The sequence below is a fragment of the Carassius gibelio genome, chromosome B7 (genome assembly GCF_023724105.1).
Source record: "Carassius gibelio isolate Cgi1373 ecotype wild population from Czech Republic chromosome B7, carGib1.2-hapl.c, whole genome shotgun sequence".
Classification (NCBI taxonomy): Eukaryota; Metazoa; Chordata; class Actinopteri; order Cypriniformes; family Cyprinidae; genus Carassius; species Carassius gibelio.
The window spans coordinates 10,071,697-10,097,447 of NC_068402.1; the positions used below are offsets into that span (position 1 = coordinate 10,071,697).

The 25,751-nt window shown below is 37.8% G+C and overlaps 3 protein-coding genes, 1 non-coding gene and 1 pseudogene across 7 annotated transcripts; 4 read left to right on the top strand and 1 right to left on the bottom strand.

The window, feature by feature from the left end:
- Positions 1–6,941: 6,941 nt before the first annotated feature.
- Positions 6,942–7,014, top strand: trnak-cuu (transfer RNA lysine (anticodon CUU)). Its single transcript has one exon. It is a non-coding gene; the product is annotated as a tRNA-Lys (tRNA).
- A 1,459-nt stretch (positions 7,015–8,473) lies between these two features.
- LOC127962073 (TRAF-interacting protein with FHA domain-containing protein A) lies at positions 8,474–10,803 on the bottom strand. Its single transcript, XM_052561510.1, has 2 exons — positions 10,370–10,803; positions 8,474–10,170 (listed from the first exon to the last, which is right to left on the bottom strand). The coding sequence occupies exon 2, from the start codon at positions 10,108–10,110 to the stop codon at positions 9,526–9,528; it is 585 nt and encodes a 194-aa protein (XP_052417470.1). The 5' UTR covers positions 10,111–10,170; positions 10,370–10,803; the 3' UTR covers positions 8,474–9,525.
- A 2,017-nt stretch (positions 10,804–12,820) lies between these two features.
- On the top strand, positions 12,821–15,029 carry LOC127962072 (RNA-binding protein 4.1-like; annotated as a pseudogene).
- A 1,455-nt stretch (positions 15,030–16,484) lies between these two features.
- LOC127962071 (RNA-binding protein 4.1-like) lies at positions 16,485–24,657 on the top strand. Of its 3 annotated transcripts, XR_008154518.1 has the most exons (4): positions 16,485–16,634; positions 17,239–17,668; positions 19,356–20,872; positions 21,802–24,657. XR_008154518.1 is itself a non-coding variant. In XM_052561508.1 (3 exons), the coding sequence occupies exons 2-3, from the start codon at positions 17,257–17,259 to the stop codon at positions 19,140–19,142; spliced, it is 1,155 nt and encodes a 384-aa protein (XP_052417468.1). In that variant the 5' UTR covers positions 16,485–16,634; positions 17,239–17,256; the 3' UTR covers positions 19,143–19,160. The 3 variants fall into 3 exon arrangements, 2 of the variants coding, with proteins under 2 accessions (XP_052417468.1, XP_052417469.1); XM_052561508.1 differs by lacking the exons at positions 19,356–20,872; positions 21,802–24,657 and adding an exon at positions 18,400–19,160; XM_052561509.1 differs by lacking the exons at positions 16,485–16,634; positions 19,356–20,872; positions 21,802–24,657 and adding exons at positions 16,643–17,098; positions 18,400–19,160.
- LOC127962070 (RNA-binding protein 4.1) lies at positions 21,831–24,657 on the top strand. 2 transcript variants are annotated; one of them, XM_052561506.1, is made up of 3 exons: positions 21,831–22,242; positions 23,069–23,902; positions 24,472–24,657. In XM_052561506.1, exons 1-2 carry the CDS (start codon positions 21,831–21,833, stop codon positions 23,878–23,880), a joined length of 1,224 nt encoding a protein of 407 aa, XP_052417466.1. In that variant the 3' UTR covers positions 23,881–23,902; positions 24,472–24,657. The 2 variants fall into 2 exon arrangements, with proteins under 2 accessions (XP_052417466.1, XP_052417467.1); XM_052561507.1 differs by lacking the exon at positions 23,069–23,902.
- Positions 24,658–25,751: the final 1,094 nt, after the last annotated feature.

A 25,751-nucleotide genomic window follows, 5' to 3' on the forward strand; every position in this document is an offset into this window, starting at 1 on the left:
ACTTGGACAACTTTAAAGGCAATTTTCTCAATATTTAGATTTTATTTTAATTGTGCACCCTCAGATTCCAGATTTTCAAAAAGGTTGTATCTCAGCCAAATGTTGTCATCATAACATTATCATAAGAAATCATACATCAATGGAAAGCTCATTTTATTCAGCTTTCAGTTGCAAAAATTTGCCCAGGCTCACATATTTTGACTAGAAACAAGACAAAATAATAGGTCAATTAAGCCTTATTTTGCAGTGGGGTTCAGGGCCTTGCTCAAAGGGCTCACCTCAGTCATAGTGTTGATCATCATTTACTCCCCCCACCTACAGTCTTTGTCACTATCGAGACTCAAACTCTTGACCTTTGGGTTACAAGTCCGACTCTCTAACCATTGGTCCACAACTGCCTCACAACAGGGACTGAACCTCTCATATTAAAAGTGAATAGTGAATAAGCCATCTACCTTTTTTTGCTTCTTAGACCTTTCCAACGATATATAGTTTGTCAAGATTAGATTAGATTTGATTGTAATATAGCGAAGTAACCGTATGCGTCCCGTATTCGGGACGGAGTGACAGTTAAGGGGTTAAAGGTATTGCACCAGCTAAATATCCATTGATTCCTTTTTTTTTTTTTTTTTTTTAATATATGGTAACACTTACTATGAAGCCCATATTTATAATATATTGTAAGGGTATTCTTAAGGCATTATAATGAGTGCATAATGCATCATGAAAAAAAACTTGTTTAATAAACTGTTTTAATGTGTCAAAAAAATTAATTGTCCACCCTGTAATTTAGCTCCAAATATATATATATATAGGCAGGGTGCTCAATATATCTTTATTCGGATGGTAATTGTTTCTCATGTGAAATGAATCTGCATGCATTATTTTTAATTAAATAAGTCAAATTTAATTTAATAGGAAATTAATAAAATATTGATGGTGATTATATCTGTTAAATACTAGGAAGATACACACAACTGAAATTAAATTCTTTTTAACTCAAAATGATGGATGTTATTTAAAAAAAAAGAATATAGTCTAACTGATGGCTATATTATGTAAACATTTAACGCCCATTTCTAATGTTTAACTGTTTATTTCCCTCTTTCTCCTTTTAACTAAGGTGGAGCGGTGATGAAATATTGTCCAGGATTTCAGTAATATTTAATATTACATATAATATTTTCATATTTCAACAGCAACAGTTGTGTTCCTCAGTGGTCAAAAAGGATTCAAACACCAACATTCTAGATTTAGCTGGCAATAAAATCACCAAATAGCCCATGTAAATTATGAAAATATCTTACATTACTATCAGAAACAATTATTGTCCAAATAGGGGTAATGCACATCAAAATGGCCTCCAGCAATGGCCAACATCACTCAACTCTCCAATAAAACATTTGAAATAAAAACCTCTGCACAGTGCAAACACAAATATGCAGTGGATTTTAACAGGCACAATTAAATGACTTTTTTTTATTGACTTTTCAAGTCTTAAGACTTTTCAAGCTTTTACAAGTGTACTTTAATAATTAATAATTTATTACAATTTCTAATTCGAAGAAAAATGCAGGAAGCTTTTTATACTTTGATTTTAGGCCATACAGTCCAAAAATGTTCACCGATAGACAGTTGTTCCTGGTTTTATGTCCATTGCTGTTGACTCTGTTGTCATTATACAGTATGAGAGCGCCATCAAGAGGCGAAATCACTCACATCTCGTGATTTTTGTTTAGAAACAAGCGCCGCATTGAGCTGGAAACTTAAGATGCGCCTTTAAAATATAGATAACGAAACTGCATGTATACAGTACACTACATTATATGTTTACATATGATTATAAAGTTGTTGACTAGATGTTGCGTTAGTGGAAGACAGCAATAGGTCAAGGCAGAGAGGACGCGAACATTAGAACCATATCAAACATTGGACCAATATGACAAAAACACGCAAGTCCAACACAAATGTTTAATGTCACGATTTAAAAAATTAGAATTTAACGTTTTTTGAAAAACCTCGCAATATGCAAATATGATTTGTTCGAAATTAAAGAACACATTTGCGAAAGACACTTGAATAATTAAACAAAATGTGAAAATTATTCAACTCACAACAGGTTTCAAAAAACTTTAAATTAGAAAAAATACAGTAGACATATAGGCCTAAAATGCAGAGGTGGGTAGAGTACCCAAAAACTTTACTCAAGTAAAAGTAAAAGTAATTCTAGAAATATTTACTCAAGTAAAAGTAAAAGTAGGCTACTAGTCTTGAATAGTTACTTGAGTAAGAGTAAAAGAGTATCGGATAAAAAATCTACTCAAGTAGTTAGTTACTAGTTACTTTGGGTCATATATACGGAGCCTTTTTTTATATAGATATATAGACAAAAAATGTATGTAATGTATGTGTGTGTGTATAAATGTATATATTTCATCAGCCTTTAATCCAATTTATGTAAATTATTATAAAACCCTGTCTGTTTATTTAAGTAACAAATATAGGTGTCATGCCATAACATATTTTTAATACGACTGACTTTATTTTAAATGTGAATTTAACATTGAAAGTTAATGTGATATAAATATTGCTACTAATCTTTCATTGTTCAGAAAGAGAGCAAATAACATTTACATTATTAAACATAATTTTCACTGACAGTCTAGATTTCATTCACTCTCAGAAACTACCATTAAAATCACTGAAACTGTTAACACTGTGAAATCAATATCTTAATTATAGATTCGTACACACATCTGCACTTTGTTGTTTCTGACGAGAGAATTCGGCAGAAAGAGGTATTCAGTAAGTGAGCGAGTGAAGGAAGCACCGGCATGTCAGCGATGACTCATCGGAACACCTCTGATTGGCCATTGCATTCAAAAGCTCAACAGAACCGTGTGTGATTGGTTATAATGCGCAACGCTGTAAAACGCATCTATCTCTGGCTCAGCGCCAGCAAGCGATCACAGATCTGAATTTAGCAGCTGATGATATGACTTGCTGAACGTACTCGCACTGGTGTGATTGTATTAAAATTAATAAAATCTTAATCGGCTATTCTTTGTCTTTTGGAAGCTGCATTCAACCTGTTATAAGCCACACACATACAACAAACTAATGTCACAGTGGTATCGTGTACTGTAATCGAATGTAGCCCAAGTTATTACATGTTAAACAGTAGACAGCACACGCGTTCATCTAATAAGGATCTCCATCGCAAGCAAAGAATAGCCTTTGCAGATTAGCTTTCAATTCAGTGCAGTTCCATAGCCCCGTTTTCAACGCTGCTAATATTCTTAAACGTTACAACTCTGAGTGAACCGCTTCAGAGCTCAGCGCGTTCAGCATGGAACTGAACGACTCAATCAAACTGATTCATGAACCAATTCACTCGTTTGCCAATTGTTTTGATCAAGCCTTTGAACAGAGTTGACTCAAAAGAATGAATCATTCGCGAATGGGCATCGCTCATTGTCCAGAGAAAAGTAGACGGCGCGTTTGGAATAAATTGAAGCATTTATTGCATTAAGATAAAGTAACGAGAGGGGCTTCGCCCACAGTAACGAAGTAAAAGTACAGATTTTTCCCAAAAAATGTACTCAAGTAAGAGTATAAAGTACCCATCTTTAAATATACTCCGAAAAGTATTCGTTACCCCGAAAAATTACTCAAGTAAATGTAACGAAGTAAATGTAACTCGTTACTACCCACCTCTGCTATAATGTCAACTGCAGTGTTCCTCACTACTCATGGCCGCGGGAAGTGGGGGTGCTGGGGGTGCTGCAGCACCCCCTAGTGACGAGAGGGAGATAAAAAAAAATGTAGGCCTATTAAAATATTTGTAACCCGCTTGTAACTTTTATTTTTTTTGGCAACAAGTGTGGGATCAGCTTTGACTAGCCAAGCAATTGTAAGTAGTACACTATAGTATTTTTTAAGGTGGTGGGGATGGAGATGGAGAGTATTATTTCGTTCGTGTGTTCTTTGTGTAATGGTTGTGGAGAACTGTTAAATAACGTTTAAATAGTAGGGCTGGGTATCGATTCAGATGTTCCAGATCGATTCGATTTCGATTCACAAGCTCTCAAATCGATTCTATTTCGATTCTCGATTCGATTTTCGATTCGATTTTCTATTAGAGATGTAATCGGGCCTTAAAAGATAAGCCCGACATGTCCCGAGCCGACACGTACATTTTGATTGACAGCTTTTTAAGAGCCCGAACCCATTTACAACCCGACATTATTCACATGTACGCAGCACACAGCTCTTTTGCCTTTTGTCAGGAATGAGTCATTTATACATAGTTTAACATAATTTATACATGACTAACGTAATAGGCCACTTGGAAGTTTGAACAAATAAATAAAATAAGTCCTCTGTAACATCGTAACATCTCAGCACTCTATAAATAGCCCTAAGGTATAGGCTCATTTAGCATATAAATAGGCCAACGCACCAATAAAAACAAGTCTTTCTTAAAAAATTTAATTAAGATAAATTATAAATTAAGATGGGTATTTGGCAATAACGAAATGAATTAAGATAAAGGCTCTGCCGGATTTGCTTCGCCATAGCAGCTGACATAATAAAATAATAATGCCAACATTAGCTTATATAGCCTACTCTGTCTACATTATGCATTTAAGACTCAAGTAATATTTAGTTATTATTTGAAAAACATTTACTCACCAAGATTAGGTAAGGCCTAAGTGTTTTTGTGGAGGAAAATGATTGAATCGACTGTAGATGGCTTCAGCGCGCTCCTGCGCTCACTGATGGTGCGTCATTATTCACTCATTATTCTCATTATAAACAAGGTCAAAACTTTTCCAAACCTCAGACTTTGCTTTAGTTACTGGTGCTACCAAAACGTAATCGTCAGAAGCAAGCCTCCGTTTCAACTACTCAGCATACATTTTCGCATATTTCTCGCGCTAATCGAAACATTACATGACCGCTCATTTACTGCACAAGCCCGAGCCCGGCCCGATTGGTTCGATTGGCAATGGGCTTCTTCACACTGCCAGAACATGTGCAATTGTGCTTTTGAAGACAACTGACCACGCGCACCTGTCCGCGCGGTTGTCTGCTCAGACTCGGTACACACTCTCCGATGGCGATGTTTACATCAAGCCTGCATAGCGGTCCATAGCGGACTCGAGGACGCAGAAAGTATAAGAGGCTTTAAGATGCAGTCTGTAAGACGCGAACGGGAGCATGACCTGACGCACATTGCAGAAAATGGAACCACTGCTTTAAACTGAATGAATGAATGATAGGTTCGTTGGTAACAATTGTAATTAGATTAAGGCTAATCTTACGTTCAATGTATGCGGAAATAAATACGGGAAAAAAAATCGATTCATGGCTTTTGAGAATCGATTTTGAATCGACCACATTTTAAAAAACGATTAATCGAAAAATCTATTTTTTACCCAGCCATATTAAATAGTCGGAGATTCCTTGTGGTTTGTGTAAAAAGGTTGGAGATGGAGACAGAAAGCTTTATACTGTGCGTGTGTTCTTTGCGTAATGGATGTGGAGAACTGTTCAATAAACAAATTGCTTAAATAGTCAGAGATTATTTCCTTGTGGTGTGCGTAAAAAGATTTTGGAGTTAATAGAGTTGCGTGTGACATAAACGTGCAGTGACTCAAGCCAGCTGACCAAATCGATTGCATTGTTTTAGCGTTATTGTGAAGTTTGATTAATATTATATTTTGTTGTAATATTATTTGTTGTATCTAAATGAGTTGCATATATGTATAGGCTATCTGAAATTGTAATGAAAGTAATTATTTCGTTTTTTTTCGATTATTAAACTATTATTTAAACTATTATTTCTGATTCTGCTTCTGCTTCAGATTAATAGCGCATTGCGCATATCTGAGAACTGATGTCTGTGTGTTTCAGACCCTGGCTGGCTGTGTGCACTGAAGTGTATATGACAATAAAGTAGTAAATCTCAATGTATATATTTTTTAAATGTATTTTAAATAGGCCTATAGGCTCATAGGGTTTTTGTAAAAAAAATTAAAAAAAATCCACAGCACCCCCTGTTCAAAATTACTTCCCGCGGCCCTGTCACTACTTGTGGATTTTGGCACAGGTTCTCATCCACATCATAGTGTATGTTTTCATTGGCTAAACATCTTGGAAAATCTGCATCTTCTGTCATGGGCATCTAAATAGTAAACGGATCAGCCTCCCGCAGTTGATTTTGATATTCTAGGTCTCCTGTGACGTCATTACATGCATTATCTACGGCATGGAGAAGAGTGACTTTATTCTGAACCTTCCACCTCCATGTGGATAAAAACAGTAAGGAGTATAGTAAGGAAAGTATAGTATCGGGGTAAATCGCTAGGAATTCTGGGCCCACTGCAATTCTGGTTAAAGCCTGCCTCATTTAAAAATATGAATGGTTTTCATCAGCTTCCAGTTCTATTACCCTCTTTTTGGGGATTTTTTTTCTGTCTTGCCAACTGCATCTTAAAACTGATCATAGATACCTTCACGTTCATAGTCTAAACATTCAATATTGTTCATCACTTTCCATAAAAAACTATGCTTCAAAAGTAATGCAGCAGTTATGTAGCATTTTGAGCAGATGTATCAAATGGCAGTTAGATCATTGTTCAGATGTAATGTGTAAGTTGCAATTTGGAATAGTAATTGATGATAAGTTGTGTCATTTTGAACCAGTGATTTTGGTTCAATGAACAAAAGATCATTGGTCCATGTGTATTATGTCCAAGCATTTGGAAAAATTGTTGTGTTTTGAAAAATGTTGCATTTTGATAATCGATTGTGAATTATGTGTCTTTCGAAAAATGACATGAAGGTTCCTTTTTAGTGCAAAAAATATTGTGAAAAACAGGTTACAGGCGCTAATCTGTAATGAAAATCCGTTAGCATCTTGCTGTTAGCATGTAGCCCGGCTAGCTCAGTCGGTAGAGCATGAGACTCTTAATCTCAGGGTCGTGGGTTCGAGCCCCACGTTGGGCGATATATTTTACAAGATTGACTCTGGATATTGATAATCTGGAAGAAGAAAAAAAACAGAAAGGAGAAGATAAAACGCATTTGAACGATCTGGGTAGAAATTGGGTACGCAGAATCTGGGTAGAAATTTTTTTTTTGTTGATTGATAAGACCCTTACAAATCAGGAATTTGAATATAACTGTTGCTTGTAAAACAACATTTTCCCCCTGTATTAATGATAGCAATGACAGAGCGCAGATGTAGCCTACAAAAACTAGAGCATGTCACTAAGAAAAGTGTAATAGGCCTACTTAATTGTGGATTGGCTGCTAGCTGCAGAGAAGTGTTAGAAAATGGTGTTTGTGTGTATGAGATAGAGAGCAATTACTATTTGAATACCTATTTGTGATCTTATTTTAAATGTTTTTTTTCCCCTAATACTTTACTGGATATTAACCGGTTCAGATGTGACTTTTATAAAATGAGCTTCTGTTCTCTGAGCAGAAAATGACTGCTGATTGGTGGCCTGCTGTGTGCCTGATGTCAAATGGCAGGAGAGCTGAAGTGTCAGAATGGTTTGAACTAAGGTTATATGTGGCAAATGTCAGAAACTATTACAATAAATAAAAACATGTAGCTCAGCCATAAGTCTTTAAAATCAGTGTTACAACCAAAACTATTCAAGCTATTCAAATGTAAATCCATAGGCCTACACAGAAGTTTTTCTGTTTGCATTGTATTTGATCATGTCTTGACTCTTGTCATGAATCATGAAGATTAGTCAAGTATTGTTCAGTAATGTTTCTTCTTCTTCTTCTTCTGGGCTTATCAAAAGAAGCTTCTGTAAATATCTTAAATTTGTTCAGTTGGTTTAGCTTTATTGACTTTTTAGTGACAAATTCCTTTTTTTAATATTCAATCATTGTTAAAACACCAAAAGCATTTTCTCAACTGAATTTACTTCTTCACCTTTGCTCTTCTATGCTGAGGCGGAGATGAAAGAAAATACTCAGAAAGCACACATTTGAACAAAATGCATCCCTCATTTACAATTTTTTTTTAATTGTATTTTAACATATAACATTCTTAAAAATAAGATCTAGTGCATTTCATTTGAGTTCATAGGTCTACCATTTCAAACATTTCTCAGCAGTTTAAAACTGTGGATGTCCAAAAATTTCTGACTTCCTTTTAATTCCACATGGTGCTTTAATTCATCACATTTTATATTCCTTTAGTAGGGAATTTTTCTTGGAAAGATTTGAATCACTGTGATTCATGATGACCTGTTTTACTACGTGTGTCTGTTGGAAAATCTCCACAAGCCCTGACTAAATCTCCCATTAACTAGAGTCTGTACATGCGACTGTGAGTGTGATGTGATGATGCTGAGACATCTGTCAATCAATGTTGTTCTAAGGAGTCAGCCATTCTTAGTGCAGCATTTTAAACATCACAATAACATATGGACGGTACAATATGTATACTTTATGATTTTTTAAATTGTAGATCCATTAAAACTATTACAAAACTAATTCAGAGCCATACAATTATGTACAATCTAATGCCGGAGGGACTTTTGCTTAACAAGCTTTGGCTGAAGTTAATATTATATTTTTTTATTAATAATAGGCTACATGAAGATATGTATTAAAAAGATTAATACTGCCGCTCCTAGTGAGAGTTACATCAGAGTTTCGAATCTGTTTCTTCACCACTGACATAACGTACTGTAAAATATCTGCTATATGCCCTTTTGTGGGAGCCCTTTTCTAAAATACAAAGGCAGCTACATAGAAACTCATTTCTAATGTGTGAGAAAAGTATCAAGTGTGAACACATTCATCCATTCAGCCTGACCCAGTGTCTCGGGTTGCAGACAGGGAAAACACCTAGACAGATGGCCAGTCCATCACAGAAAGAAAGCACATTGTTTCTTAGCTTTTATATAGTCATTGTACTGAAGCAATTTTTTCATTTTTAAAATATTATCTTGTAATAACCGTGTACTTTGGTTTTTGTACAGCATAAACGTGCAAAACAAACCTTTTCAAAAGGTTTTACTTATTTAATTTTATTAGATATAATGAAAGTATATGAATTACCCTTCAATCATAATTTCACATTTTTTCAAATGCTGATGATATACATTTTAGCAAGTAACAGTCAGTACAAAAACAATACAATACAATAAAAAATATAATATATTAAAACATTGGCTAAAAGCACTTATGCAATGAACATACGATAATGAAGAGAAAAAACAAAGCACCTTTTAAGCAAATGTGTGACAATAATTCCAATAAAATTCAGCAAAATATGTACTAAAGAACACAAAGACAGCAGGCAACAAAACTGGTTCTGTGGCATTGCAGAAGAAATCATAACAATGTTTGTAGCATAGTTTTGGCTCTAATTCTGTTACCTACAAGATGTGCTGACTGCTTTAATAAAATAGTGTCAGTAATAATGACAAAATACAAATTCTAAATACTCGTTGTCTGCTTTCTTGCAGAGCTTTGTCCAAAAAGTATCTATACTAAAACAACTGTCTCATCTGACTCCAGTGGCTCTTGGCTTAAAGGTGATCCATTCTCTAAAATGTTTCTCCATGGCATGAGGGTATCCATGACAGGTGTTCTGCATGGCACATCTATGCCCAATTCCTGTGAAGGGGGTGCATTGCATGTTTCAAACAGGACCTCAAATTTATTCTCAGAATCTCCTGGTTCCTGCCAAATCAGCAGTTCATATCTTCCAAAGCGGCAGAGCACCTTGTCATGAAGCTCAGCTCTTTCAAGGTATCTCAGTTCAGACCCGCCGACCAGGAGCTTGACCTTCTGGCTCAGGTTCTGGATCATGAAGCTCAAGAACGGGCTGCCGGCTTTCTTATACGCTTGCACGGAGAGCTGTTTCCTGGAGACAGAGGTGTCGTTTAGGGCGAAGATGCAGGTCTGCCCATCACGACCAAGCCTTAGTGGATCTTCAGCGTCCATTCTGTACGGCTGATTTAGGGGCAGGTTATGGAAGAGTGGATGGCTGACTTGGTTAGGGTGGAAGAGATGGATATGAAGACAAGTAAGCAGTTCTTCAGTCTCGAGTTTGCTATTGTTATTCATTCTGTGAAAATATAGGGACCCAACTTCTGTGGGGTTGAGTTGACTTGTTTACAGTTAAACCTACAGAAAAATGACAGGAACCAACTCGTTAAGTGTTAGTACACTGAACAGATGTAGCCCATGTTGCAGCAAAACGTAATATTCTGAATTAAAGAGAGAATCCCCAGATTCATAGCGAAAAACTTTATGCTGAAGTATAAAACTTAGGCTAAATAGTTTTTGTACCAGTTTAACAAAACTAAACAGTAGGCTAGCTTACCTTCAGAAGCTGTTTGCAACGATCAGCAACGGACTGAAGTTCTGAAGCAGAGATCGCTTTACTCCGATGAGCTCGACAAACAAAGAGGGCATTGCATCAGAAGAACTGGAATCCACCTTTTCCAACTCGGGACATGTGACTCTCAAAAACTCCAGAGTTGCGCAATGGACTTCTATGCTTTCGCTAGGATGTTTGTTTATATTTCAAACATTCTATCCGTTTTATATTTGACCTGGAGATTCCAGACGCGCTTTATTTTCATTTTGATTAAAAAGAAAATCCCTTTGTTGCGTAGTTGAATTTTAAACGCTCGCCAGTCTTTGTCTTGTGACACGGCATCGTTTTAATGAGCAGATAGAAGAGATGTAGGATATAAACTTGACTGAGAACACGTTTATGGTCATCATTTGCAATGTCTTATCAGTCACTCACCAAAAACGTCCTGACAAAACTGTATCCATGGGGAAGCGGATGATAAATCAATTGCATGCCAGTTTCGTCATCGGCTAGCAAAATAACAACCTTTTAAAGTAATCTAGGCTACGAAGTAGCGTTTCTTTCGCGTAAAGAAATAAGAATGCGCATATATTTCGCGTTTATCTTTGTTCAGCTTTCAGTGTGGTCTGGAACAGCGTGCTTTGTCTAAGACTTTAAAACTATTTAAGTAATACATACATTCTTATGAATCAAAGTTTAAACACTTAAGTGAAAACGGATATCACATTTAAACGGGATAAACAATGAAAGATTAGCCTATAATCTTGTGTGGTGCATTACCGCAGTCTACTATGGAGGACTAAACCTGCAGAAATTAAAAATAAATTCATATTTAGATAAATAAATAAATGTAATAAAAATAATAATAATAAATGATGTGATAAAAATGGTTCATTTGTAATAACATTTAATCCTGAATTTATCTGAATTTATATTTTAAATTACTTTTTTCCTTTATGTTATTTATTTTACATTTATTTTTATTCTTGTTATTTTGTTACTTTTACTTTCATTCATTATATATATATATCTATCTATATATATATATATATATATATATATATATATATATATATATATATATAATTATTATTATTATATATTTTTTTCCTTTTATTACATTTATTTATTTATCTATTTATTTATTTATTTTTAATTTCTGCAGGTTTGGACATCCATCGTCTACTGGTAGAATGAATCAGAAACAACTACCTCATTCTAAAAACATCTTTATATTGTGTTTTTATATAGCCTAGGTACCGCCTATTCATACATTTTTATTTCTGTCTAATTAAATACAATTTTTAGTTGTAGTGATAGTGATTTAAAAGCCCACATGCCATGCATACTTTGTTTTGTGGAAAACACTAGAAACAGAAAGACTTGTCTGAGTGGCATGTTAAATACGAATCGTTTGGGAGACTTGTATCTCCAGCAGAATAAAGTTTCTTATAGTTGGCAGCAAAAATAATTCTCAGTAAATCTCAGGAAATTCACTTTCCATCCATTCAGAACAGTTTCGTTTTATTATTATTTAATGCCAAAGTATAAAAAAATATAAATAAATAAAAATATTCAGAACAGTTTTAACGTTCCACAATCCGAACACGTCACGTTTCGCGTCATCAATATTCTTGTATTTGATTGGATTATTCAACCTTGTGGGCAGGACTGAGGAAGTACATTATTGAATGACCCACCCTGACCCTCTTCCTCATTGTGGTGAGAAACCTATGTGAGAAACAGGCGGTGAGTATCGTTTCTAGTAATTTGACCTTTACAACGACAGTACTAAAATAAAGGGTTAGCAAGCGAAATTAAATCACTTTTGATATAAGCAGCTCTCGTATGGTATGTAAAACTCTGTGAATCGGCTACATTTAAAAGTAGTAACGTACATGTCGTGTTTATCTCGGCGCGCAACGACTACAAAGCTAACGTTGTTAGCTTATTCAAACCTAGCAACAGAAACCGTTTTCTCTCCAGACGATGAGCTCGTGAATCGACGATTACTTGCTATATTTGTGTTCTCGTGATTTTTACGAACATAAACACTTTAAAGAATACGCTGTGAATAAACTGAATGTTTCTGGAGGTTTTATAGACCGCTACAATTGAGTAACCACAAGAGGCCGTGGCGTTTATAAGAACGTCTGAGGAGAAATCTTGCTTTCTTGGTACGAAACTTTGATTTAAGTTCTGCTTAACGTAATCACGCTTTATTTTGTCGTATTTGCGTGTATGTAGTGGGAATTCAATTAAAGTTTTTGCATAAAATGGTTTGACTTGATTTAGTTCTCAGGAAGCAGTGTAAGCTTCCGATTTCAGTTTTGCAGTATATGTGTTTTGGTGTTCTCATTCTTCTGCGTTGATTTTGCAAAATCTAGCTATTACAATAACTTTGATAAATTGTTTCGCATTGATGGCAACTAATTGTAGTGCGTCTCTTCACAGTGTGTAACACATTGGCAAAGATGGTGAAGATCTTCATTGGGAACCTGCCTCCACAAGCAGAAGCAGAAGAAATAAAGTCTCTGTTTACTAAATATGGAACCGTCACTGAGTGCGCCATTATCAAGAACTTTGCCTTTGTCCACATGGACGATCGCAAAAGTGCTACAAAGGCGATCCGAAACCTTCATTTATACAAGTTGCATGGAACGGCCATCAACGTCGAAGCGAGTCGGAAGCAAAAACCAGGGTCCTGTGAAGCTTCATGTTGCCAATGTGGAGAAAGGAGCAGATGACGAGCTCAGAGCACTGTTTGAAGAGTACGGCACAGTTGCTGAATGCGCAATCATTAAGAACTTTGCCTTTGTACACATGAGCAATTCCGATGAGGCCATGGATGCTATCAAGGGGTTGGACAATGCTGAATTCCAAGGTAAAAAATCTTTAGTCTTGTCTTGTCACTACCTTACATATTTGCCTTTTGCATGTTTATCACATTTGATAATATGAACGGTTTTCACACTTGTAGGCAAACGAATTCATGTACAGATTTCAAAGAGTCGACCAAGAGGCGAGGAGGAAGACTATGGCCCCCCAGACAGTGGATACTGGCCACCCCGTTTCCCTGGTGACCGCCCTGAGCCCCCTGGTTATCCTAGGGGTCGCTTTGGGTATCCCCCCGGTCCCCCTCCTCCTCCACCACCCATGCCCCCCAGGCGCCCCCCATACCCAGAGCGTGCAGCGCCGGCATACGAGCGCGAACGTGGTGTGGTCGACTATTACGAGAAGTACCGCGCTCGCCCTTACGGTGTCTCCTCATATGAGGACCGGCGTCTGGGTGCCATCCCCCCTCCCCCTCCGCCCCCGTCATCCAGCATTATGAGAGAACGATTGGCTGGCAATGGCCTCGACCCCTATGAGCGACGCCCCCTTCCACCCCCGCCATCCTCGTACTACGCACGAGACCGCAGTCCCATCAGACGTGTTCCTCCTCCCCCTCAGGCACCCGCTGGGAATGGTTACTCATACGAGCGATCTCGTCTCTCCCCTCTCTCCATGTCTCGGACCCCGATGTACAGCGTGCCTCGGGCCAGAGACCCCTATGCTGGCAGGGCGGCACCGCCTCCACCACCTCCGCGCTACTCGTATTAAAGTGCACCACTGCGCTTTTGTAATCCAAGGTGAGAATAGGTCCCGCAAGCCAAATAATATAGAACCCAGAATGTACGTTCTTGCGCTGTTCTGCGTGTGTAATTGATTCGCAAGTAGCAGTAACGTAAACTTTGTATCAAAGTGCCTGGGTCGTAAATTTTTCATTTCCCTATGGTCTTTTAAAAAGCACTGCTCGTGGAACGTTGAACTTCGTATCGAAGTGTTTAGATGGTAAATTCTGCTGGTAAATAAAAATTTCACTTCGCATAAATCAAACAGACTTCATACAAATCTTTATTTTAACTTAGCTTGTCGATTCAGTAATCCCAGATGGCACTGCAGCCGTTTGACTCATGTGGTTTGCTCTCTTTCCAGGTGTAAATTATTCAACAAGATCGTCGTCGTCGTCTCCAGATGCACGTGCCGCGATACGTCTTTGTCTGCCAGAGCGCGTTTCGTTCGCCTGCGCACCATAGTGGAAGAGTTCTGTTGCGGACTTCACATTCTATAAAACTACCGCTTTTACACGCATAAAATCGTCCTCATGTTAATTTGTCAACTCTGCTTTATTTTATTTTTTTGCCTTGTTTTTATTGTTTAACATTTGATAGGTGAGAGAGGCACTAAGCCAGAGCATGTCAGGAAGCTTAACTTGGGGGTTTGGTAAAGACTATGAAAGGAACGCATATAAAAATTATTTCAGAGAACACTTCAATGTATCTCATTCTACATTCTTACCTTAAAAATCTGAAATGAGCATATCGTTTGTCATTAAACTACTGTAACAAGCGCTATTCCATAACTTTGATTTTGAACCCAAAATTCATTTGTGTAAAGCTATTTTTCTCTCTCTTATTTCCCCCCTCTCTAAGCTATTTGTTAAAGTGCGGCATGCAAGTAAGAATACAATCTCCGCAACAATAAAACCTTTCCATCTACTGGCTTTATTAAAATTGTGCTGTAGTGTGGATTTTAATTGCAGAGTATCGGAGTTAAAGGACTTTGTATCATTTTTCTTTCATAGGAACACTTGAAAGTTTAAATAAAAGTCTGGAACATGGTCCGTCGTTTTGCTTTTCTTGCCAACCTTTTAAACTCAACATGCCTAAATAGGCATAAAAGTAACTATATATTTTATACATGTATTCAAATTAAAACCCATAACGTCATGCTTCCTAGTTTAAGAGTTAAACGGAGAATGGAACTGCTTCTGCGGCGAAATGAAAGCGATTTTTCCATCACTTCGTCTTTAAGGCTATTCTTATGCCCTAAGCCATTGGCGTCTTAATATTCTGGTTTTTGATTCATTAAGCCAATAGACTTCCCAGTGTTTTTGTTAACCAATCAGTGGTCCTTTTTAAGTTTGATTATGCCAGGTAAGTCACTTTATGCAATTAGTTTCTTTACCACTCAGCATGCCTTTCACTACTTAATTATTTCAAGGTATAGCTTTAATACACCGACTGATGTGTGTCTCAATGAAATGTATTTGGGTCAAATGTTTTCCTCATGCAAGTGATGTACTTTAGGATGAGCTCATGCCTGAGGGTAAGTTTTAGGTTAATTTATGACCACCCCCCCAATCTCTTATTTCTGTCTTTTATTTTACAATAAAATGTGCAGTTATGGCTGTTTGTTCATTTACTTGTGGGACACCAAATGCATGTGCTGCTTCTGGCATTGATCTAAGCATTAAAAGTTTTATTTTCCATTTAAGGTGAATGCACGTTCAATAAACGAATAAAACTTTACCCCCCTCCTATTCAAACGTCTTGGTTGTTATTTTTAAGAATATGGCTTTAAGGTTTTATTTATGCATGTATACAAGTAAAACGTTTAATACAAATGTGTATGTATTTACAAGGTTTGGTTTTTATAATATATAATTATAAATATATTTATAAAAGGTTTAAAAACATTTACATTACTTAATCTTTATAATAGAGGGTTACACTGCCAAATGGAGACTTTACATTTAAAGCAACAAGTAATTTGAACACCTTCTGGATCAATAATTCCTGGCCTTACATAAAAATCGTCCAGTTTTTTTCCTATCGAGCTTGCCAAAAAGAATAAAATCTAACGTCAGGAGATAAAAAAAAAATTGTGAGGACAAACTGAAATTGGGGGGGGGGGGGGGAACGCAAGAAGTTCAAATCAAATGGTATCACAGACATGAGGTAAACTTATTTAACAGAAATTTCGTAAAAAAAGATGGTGAACTTCGATGGGTGTGTGTGACAAAGAGCAAAATATTGTTTTGAGTAAATCCATATGGTCTGATGAATGTAAAGTTTCAATAAACAGCAATATCCATAGATTGTGGTGTTTTGTTTTAATAAAAACATTAAAACTAACTGAATGTTTTGTTATGTAACATTGCGTTTACTAGTTACTGTTACTTGTATAATTCATCACAGTACATAATTTGTTGGAAATAATTAAATACGGTATTTAGTTAGATTTGTGCCTCAATAATAATGATTGTGAGTACATTTTATATTATTTGAAATATGCTAATGATTTATACACTGTCTAAATGACCAGTTATAGCGTGTTGGGTTTTTAGTTTTTTCGTGGACAGGAAGTGCTGTCGGTGACGGCGCGCGACTCCATTTTAGGCTTCATTCATCTTCGCAGCCAGTGAGATTACGCGCTCGCTACGGTAAGGCAATGCTGTCCCTGCATAACTCTTTTAATTACTTTACATGAGTGCCACGGTTTAGATTTTACATTAAGCTAATGCAGTATTTCGTAGTACTGTAGTATACTAGCATGGTTTCTTAATAAGGCGACGTATACCTCGTGTAACTTTATGTAGTCGTGCTAACTTAGCTTAGCATTACACAGTCGAAACCATTGGCCTACAGCTCTGAAAACCACCGACGCTGATCGGTCGATCTTAATCGTGTATCGGGCATTAAAAACAAATACTTGAATGAAGACAAATAAAACTTAAGGGAATCAATACATTGGGTGTGGTGGTCACGCGGATACGTGGCCTGACAACGTGAGATAATTTATCTGCGCCATGAAGTCCGAGAACTGAAGCTGGTCGTCTACTTTACGCACTCGACGCACTTCCATCCGATTGGAGAGTGTCTCACACAGCATATTTAATACTGAGTTGTGCGTAAATCATTTAAAATCGAAACTAAAATATATGATATAATTACTTTGTCTATGGTTTTGTAAGCCAACACAGCAGTAATGTAGGGAATCATCTGTTGATATAACGTGCATTTCGCAACTATGCTCCCTCTGTCCAGGAAAAAACGACAATAAAGATGGTTAAGATCTTTGTTGGCAACCTATCCTCAGGCACGACCGCGGAAGATCTGCGCTCTCTTTTTTCTGAATACGGCAAAGTAAAAGAGTGTGACGTCCTGAAAAATTATGGCTTTGTGCACATGGAAGGTAAGCAGGAGGCCGAAGAGGCCATCCGCAAACTCCACCATCACGAGCTCAACGGGCAAGCCATAAATGTGGAGATGAGCAAAGGGAAGCCCAGGGGCTCCACCAAACTGCATGTGAGCAACATAAGCAGTGGCTGCACCAATCAGGAGCTCCGGGCCAAGTTTGAGGAGTATGGACCTGTGGTTGAGTGTGACATAGTAAAGGACTATGCCTTCGTTCACATGGAGCGAATGGAGGATGCCATGGAGGCCATCAGTGGGCTGGAAAACACGAACTTCCAAGGTGAACATTAACCTCGAAACGACGAAATCCATGGTTACCAAGGGTTGCATTTTACTCCTTAGATTTTTTAGAATGGGAATCTACTCCTTTTTCAGTTCTTTGTAATTGCTAAATATATTTAATTTTCTAGATAATTGGCAGTAAACAGATATATTAATATATTTAAAGAATAGTTCATCCAAAAATCTGTGTTCAACCTCATGTTGTTACAAAACTCTCAAGATTTTTAGATATATATATAAAACGGGTACAGAGAATAGAAAAAGAATAGAGAAGGCTAGTGTTAGAGGCCCTTTTTAATATTATTTTCTTAAAGAATTGTTTTTTAATAATCTTATTAAATATTAAAATTAAAACTTAAGAGATTTCTGCCCCTCCATTGAAAGTTAAAGTAACCAAACCTTGCTGATTCAGAAAGTTGATGATAAACATTGTACACACACATACATAGAGCACATTTAATATGGTTAACAGGCTTTCAGTGGAGGAACTAAAATCTCAGAGGATTCGTTAAAAATATCGTAATTTGTGTTTCAAGATAAACAGAAGTTTTATGGGTTTGGAACAACATGACGGCAAGTAAACAATGGCAGATTTAAAGTTTTTGGGCAACCTGACCCTTTAAGTGTTCTGTGGCTATCATGATTCAATAATTCTCTTTTAAAATGACAGTTTAAATGAGCGGAAGAAAGTTTTACATTGTTTTGCGTGTGTTCTCTTCCTCCCACAAGGCAAGCTGATCAAAGTACAACTGTCCACAAGTCGCCTCCGTACAGCGCCCGGCATGGGAGACCAAACTGGCTGTTACATCTGCGGAGAACCGGGCCATTGGTCCAAAGATTGCGGACGTGGCCAAAATGGTAGCTATGGTGGAGGCATGGGGGGATTCCCCGGCGGTAGAGGCCCCCCAAGGAGCGCCCCGAGTTACGGCATGGGCGGCCCTGGAGGTCTTCCTAGTAGAGGTTACCCAGCAGGGCCGCTTCCCCCTCCCCCGCCCATGAGCCGGCGTCCCAGCTACGGCGAGTACGGCGCGGATGCTCGAGAACGGTACCTAAGCAGGCCGCCGAGCGCCTATCCCGAGAGGTCGTCCATCTATGAGCGAGAACGCTACGGAAGCATTGACTATTACGAGAAGTATCGGGCTCGTCCGGCTGGCTCTAGCTTCTTTGACAATAGCAGGCCTCTCTCTATTCCCCCTCCTCCTCCCCCACCTCCCTCTTCTTCTTCTTTCTCAAGGATGCGGTTGGCTCCTCCCAGCCTCGATCCCTATGAGCGACGCCCTCTGGCGCCTCCACCTCCCACGGCATCGGCGTACTTCTCGCGGGACCGTAGCCCAATCAGACGTGTGGGCGCCGGTTCGGAAGGATACTCGTACGAGCGCTCGCGACTTTCCCCGATCTCAAGGAGCTCATCGACTTACACCGTGCCGCGGGCCAGAGAGAGCTACACCGAGCGGGTTCGATACGCATACTAAGCCCACACACATGCTAAGGTGAGCGATAGCGGGTCGTTAACTTTGATGACTCAAATGAGATGTCAGCGTGATCTGTTCTAAAGCGTAAGCGTTTCGAGTACAGTAGCGGAGCCGCTTTGCTCGGGTTAAAAAGTACAAAAGTCAGAAGGTAATGCCTGTCGAATGTTTCATCTCACAGAATATTTGTTCCTGTTTTTGTTTTTTTTCTTTTAGGTGTTGTCAAGTGAAGAGACTTCCCTCCATCTATATGACTTTGCCTCAATCAGATGCTCCATCGATTTCAAAGATGCAGGATTGGATGGGCACATTGATCACAATGCTTATTAGATCTTCAAGTTATAATATCGCACAAACTGCTGTTTAATTTCCCTTTCCAATGGAGACATCTGTGTATGATTGCAAGAAGTGGTTGTAATTTTGGTTTTTGCTTTGCTTTTCGCTTACTTCCAGAGGTAAGGTGGGGTGGCTAATGTCAGCATAATTTTAACTATTAACCGCAATTAAACAGACACTTTGTGAGATTCTGAATTGTACTTTTGTCTGTAATTTCCCCCAGTTAAATTTGATCACTATTATTTACTTTTATTTTTTTTTAAATTGATGCTCCATTAATGCTCCTTTTCTGAAGCTTTCGGGTTGGCTTGCCACTTATTTTTTTGATTTAAGTTCCGTGAGGACAATCTGGTTACGTTTCTTATGGCGATAATAATGCCAGCGTTTTGTTTTTAGGGGAGAGTGGGAATCTGAAATTAATCCTGTGGCCAGCAAAAAGCTCTACAGGAAAAAAAAATTCTAAAATTCAACATTCCAACATTCTTTTTATTTGCTACAGGTGATTGGTATATACAGACTCTTCAGATGTGAATAGTACTTGCCTGTTGAATTGTGTTGTATCTGATAGGTATGTTCAACAAGGATGGCCAGCTTGTTTCTATTACCAATGTTTGTGAGTTTTTGTGATTTGGAAGCTTGGATATGAATTTTGAGTTTGTTTTGATTGTTTACTCCCTCTAACTGATGTTTAAGTCCTTAAAATATGATTTGATATACAACCTAAATAGTTGGCCAGCTTTCAGTGAGATGCAAACTGTTTTCTGTTCTGTACACCCCAGTGACTGTTTATGGTGGGGGATCGTTACATTGTAAGAAGATTCAGCTAGATGGAAAGGTGGACTGTACATGTGAGTGAATTGGACATTTGCATTAGATGTGCTGACCAACTCTCACTCAGGGCTTTATTCACCTTTGGAGACCGCTAGCGTTTATGGGCGATTCTTCTTTATGGGTGCCTTGGGAAGCTCTGTGAGAATGTTTATAAATTTGATTTTCTGTAGTTTGTATATTTCCTACAGAAGTCAGGAGTGTGTTTTATGAATTATCTTTTGTAATAAACCAGTATTTTGGTGAAAAAATATCTATCGGTCTTTAATAATAGAAGCCTCTGTGTATACATAATTATCATTTCAATTAAATTGATCTAAGTTGTTCTTGGTATTTTAATGCTTTATTACGTAACGGATCATTGCATGATCTATCTGGCCACGTGGTGCTTTGAAATCTCCGAAAACTCCAGTTGCAAGCTATTGCAGCAGGCTTTGAGATTGGAGAAAAGAAAAGGGGACGGGCAGCGTTAACACCATGCAACGCTATTCTCCAGCCAGCCTCGCTTTATGCGACGCAAGAGTGACGCCATTTCATCTAGCCCCGGCTCCTGCAAGCATCCTGAAAAGGTAAGGAAAACGTCCTTTGTACCGAATCAAAATGGCCCGATGTGTTTTCTTAACTGAACGGTTAATGTCTAATCTTACATTTCCTATGTTTTGTCGTGATGACTCATTTGTTCACCAGCGTTTCTGCCCGTACTCCCAGTTAGCTAGCTGTTGCAGGGCTAACGTTAGATGGACTGTAAGCTAACATGATTATTATTATTTACGCAGTATGAACGCTTTGGATTCTTTAGTTATTGATACGACTCTTTATTTTCTATCGATCGCCGAAGTGTTGCTGGCACGCGGCTCCTAAATCAATGCACAGCAAGTGTGTGTGTTTTTTTTTTTAACCCATTGTCCTCTGCTGTTGATGGGAAGCCCGCCTTGCTTCGCGAGTCGATTCTTTCGAATAAATACAGTTCCATGTGGCACGATTGTACATGCTTTAAGAGGTTTAAATAACAGTTTTTTTTCTTTCCAACGTGCATCCTTACTGCCCTAAATAGCATCAACAGTTACTAATCACATAGTCTTCACATTGGGACGCAGGCATTCAGTTAGTTTTATTTCTGGCTTATCTTGTTACTTTTTGTCCCCAAAAATCAATCTTTTTTTTTTTTTTTTTTTAGCTCAGATACGATCAGGTTCGATGAGTCATTGCAATGTTAAATTGAACTACTCGGACCATTTATTTCGATTCATTTGAAGGTTCGATTTAAAAATTAGACATTACAGATGCCCTGTTTTGCGATAAAAATGCACACGTCTTTTTTCCTTCATGTGTTTTATTGTCTAATATGAGCAGGAGGAATATATATATATATATATTATATGTGTGTATATATATATGTAGTATCTTTGTTATGGCATCATTATTAGAAATAATGCTTATTAGAAATATGCTGCATATGTTATGTTTTTTCTTTCTTTCTTTTCTCTCTTCACAACAGGGCTTGAGCATTGACTTTACATTATTAAAATGGTGAAAATCTTTGTTGGGAACCTTTCGCCGAACACTACGGCTGAGGAGATCCGCTCCCTATTCTCTCAGTATGGCAAAATATCTGAGTGTGACATTGTGAAAAACTTTGGCTTTGTGCACATGGATGACAAAGCAGAGGCAGATGAAGCCATTCGAAATCTTCACCATTACATGCTGAATGGTTTGGCCATGAATGTGGAGATGAGCAAAGGGAAGCCCAAGACCTCTACAAAACTTCATGTCGGAAACATCAGTAGTAGTTGCACCAACCAAGAACTCCGGGCCAAGTTTGAGGAATATGGACCTGTGGTTGAGTGTGACATAGTGAAAGACTATGCATTTGTTCACATGGAGCGAGTGGAGGATGCTATGGAGGCCATCAGTGGTTTGGACAACACAGCCTTTCAAGGTGAACCAGTATGGTCCTTTTAGCTCAATTTTATCTTGTCATGTTTGTTCCAAAAAGTGAGCCTCATTACAGTTTGGTAAGTAGAAAAATTGGTAAGTGATAAGTGGAGCAAAATTGGCTATTCGATTTCTACGGTTAGTTTATTATATGGAGGTCAATAGAGGATGTCCACAAAGCTGATCAGTTGTTCATTGAAATTATTTCATCTAAAAAAGCAAGGGAAATCATACAAGTTCTTTTCTCAATGAGCAGAAATTTGTGTAATTCAGGTCAACATGTTGTGTGCATTAAAAATAGTAAATTAATTTCTTAAAGAACAAAAACCTTTATTTGTTACTTCAATTCAACAAATGAATATGCTGTACAAAATACAAACAGTGTTTTATAATGGCATAGTAATTATTCAAAGTAAAAAAATTATTTAGTATTATTAGGATGACTTAATTTTTCTAATTCAACCACATTTATATTTATTCATCTTTCTTTCAAACTTTTACATTATAAAGTTATGATCCTAAATGCACTCATAGTTTACAAAAAATGATTTTAGTTGTTAGTGTTTCTAAGAAATTTAGTAGAATGTATTACAACTGCCTTTTATCAATTATCAGCCATAAAAAAAAAATAATAAAAAGTAAGTGGGTTGTGAACAGTTTTTGACACTGACATTCATTTATAATTTAACTAATTCTGGCCGTGTTTTTCTCAATAACTGTTCCAACATAGCGTGAAGTCTTTGGCTGCTTTGACCTTCTGAACATTTAATCCGTGTGCATGCTAAAAATTAAAATAGAAATATCATGGCAAATTCTTTCTTTTCCTTAAGGCAAACTGATGAGCGTGAAGCTTTCGACTAGCCGCCTGCGTACCGCGCCGGGAATGGGAGAGAGAGCGGGTTGTTATCGGTGCGGGCAGGAAGGCCACTGGTCCAAAGAATGCCCAATTGACCAGAACGGCTGCTACAGAGAGGGCCCAGGCTCAGCAGGATATGGGCCCCTCAGGTTCGATGAGGGTGGCGAATGTGGTGGCCGGGGGTTTCATCGCAGCTACAGTGGCGAACCGGCCTTCGGTGGCAACTTTTCACATGGCTTCTCCAGGGGAGCAGGGTACGGCGTCCCAGGGTATGGAAGGGGCGCGGGTTTTGAGAGCGCATTGAGTTACGGTATGCCAGCGGGCTACAGCATTGGCGCGGATAATAGCATGGCCCCCACATACGGCAGTGAGGCTGTGTATGGGAGCAGTGGCGTGGCCTATGGTGGTGCGATGCCTGCATACCCAATACGGCGACCGCCCTATGAGGAACGAGATCCGTACGGGGTGGTGGACTTCTACGAGAAATATCGGGCACGTCCGTATGGAGCAAGTTATTTTGAAGATAGACGCGCGGTCCCACCTCCTGTTCCTCCTACCCCTTCCTCCTCGGCGGTCGTGAGATATGAGCGCCATCCCCTTCCCCCTCCTCAGGCTCCCACCTCTTCATACTATGTTCGTGAGCGGAGCCCGATCCGGCGAGCTCCCCTAGAGGCGGAGGGATATGCGTATGAGCGGTCGCGCCTCTCTCCTGTCTCTTCGCTTTCCAGGAGCTCTGCGTATGACGTACCGCGGGATCCATATGCCGCTACGCGCTATGCTTACTAGCCTAATACATGTGTGCACTCAGGTGAGATCTTTTTAGGATTATAAAAATTAGAGCTAAGTTTGATCAAACGGAAAGCAGTTTTTGGGGGATTATTTTTAAAGGGATATTGGTTCCTCTCTGATAACTGAAAATTCTGGCATCAGTTGCTCAACCTCAACTTTTTTTGGGGTCTATAGGGAGAAAAGTAATACAGGTTTGGAACAACATGAGGGTGAGTAAATGATGACGGAATTTTCATTTTTGGGTGAACTATGCCTTTAAAGTTCTTTCATAGGGCAGTGAAGTATTGTTAACAATGTTTGATTTACTTTGATTGAGGATCTGGATATTCTGCAAGGTCCTGCTGAACATATCTTCATTATTATATCATAGATATTTTGGTTACACATCCAAAATACATAAATACAAGCAAACAAAGATTGACATTGATATTTTTAGCCAGATTTGTCAACTTGAAGCACTTGGTTACTTCCTATTACCTAAAAAAAAGTCTTGTCCCAATTCATGTTGTCAATTTTGGGCACATGAAAGTCCACAAAATGGACAACTGAATGACTGAGATGATTTTATGATTCTTTTCTTTTTTGCAGGTGTTTCTTGGTTGCTCATGGATCATTTAAGAGGTTGTGATGCATCCTGTGTTGCCTGGGTCAAGGACAGTACACATGGCCCACTTCCTGGCACTAAACTCCTTTTGTCATCTTAATCTTTATGTAGCTGTTTTTTTTTTTATTTGATATGTAAATATGTTCTCGTTAATAAAAGTTAAAACCAAATCTCTTATTCTTCTGTGTAAATCATAGCAATGGATTTTGTATTGCAGTTGCTCTGGATTGTGCAGAATGAAAATTGAATATTCCTCCCTCAATGAAAATGTTTGCACAATAACATTTACTGACTCTTAGTTCACTCACTATGGCAGGAAGAGCTCTTGGCAGCAATATTTCACTTGTTTTCCCTTACCTTTTCTAACCATCTTTTGACCCTGTTTCCTGTGATTCAGCACATTTGACTTGATGCTAACCATTTCCTCTTACTCCTCTTCCACATTTACTCTTCACAGTTTTATGATTACAATTTATTATGTTTATACAAACTAAAAGAGTATTTTAAAACTACTGTTCAGATACAAATGTGTTGTAAAACAGGCTGTCTTTTTATGCAACTATGTGCATATTTGAGTACAAACATCTCACAACAGTTAAGGGGGTAAAATTTGCATAGAAGAGAAAAAATAAATATATATGCCAGGGATTAAAAATGTAAACATTAAACCAAACTAAAGTGACACAACGCTTCATAATGTCTTTTACCTTTTCCGTTTCTAATATTGTGTATTAACATAAAAACAGCATAGTCTTTTGATTACACAGGAATTTTTTAGGAATTCTGAATGTGACCAAAGCAATTTAATTGGCGATTTTATTAACAGAAAATTTTCATTTTAAAAGAAAATTAATACCACCTAAGGAACTCAATATAAAATTGGGGAATTTGGTGTCTTTTTTTTTTTTTTAAATGTACTCAATTATCCATTTTATCTTAAATACTTCTTTGAGGTCTGTAAAATTTAACACTTCAAGGCCCCCAAATTCTTTAATATTATTTAAAATATATTTTCATAAGTAGTGAGCTTTTCTTCCCAAATGAAATCATAGAGAATCTTATCCAAATCCTTAACAACATTCTTTGGAACTTCCATTGACATTGACACAGACCTCAGAAAATTAATCAATACAATTTATAACACTCTCCACTTCACTGACAAAAAATTGTGCCGTAATCTGCTAACATGAGTTTACTCTCCTTGTCAAACACTGAGATTCCATGCAAACTAGATGTTTGAATATGAGCGGCCATCACTTTAAAA

Bases quoted from the DNA above. Each gene is read 5' to 3' on its own strand.
- LOC127962073 (XM_052561510.1), bottom strand. From the start codon at position 10,110: ATGAATAACAATAGCAAACTCGAGACTGAAGAACTGCTTACTTGTCTT.
- LOC127962071 (XM_052561508.1), top strand. From the start codon at position 17,257: ATGGTTAAGATCTTTGTTGGCAACCTATCCTCAGGCACGACCGCGGAA. The intron at 17,669-18,399 runs GTGAACATTAAC...TCCTCCCACAAG, and splicing joins GGAAAACACGAACTTCCAAG to GCAAGCTGATCAAAGTACAA.
- LOC127962070 (XM_052561506.1), top strand. From the start codon at position 21,831: ATGGTGAAAATCTTTGTTGGGAACCTTTCGCCGAACACTACGGCTGAG. The intron at 22,243-23,068 runs GTGAACCAGTAT...CTTTTCCTTAAG, and splicing joins GGACAACACAGCCTTTCAAG to GCAAACTGATGAGCGTGAAG.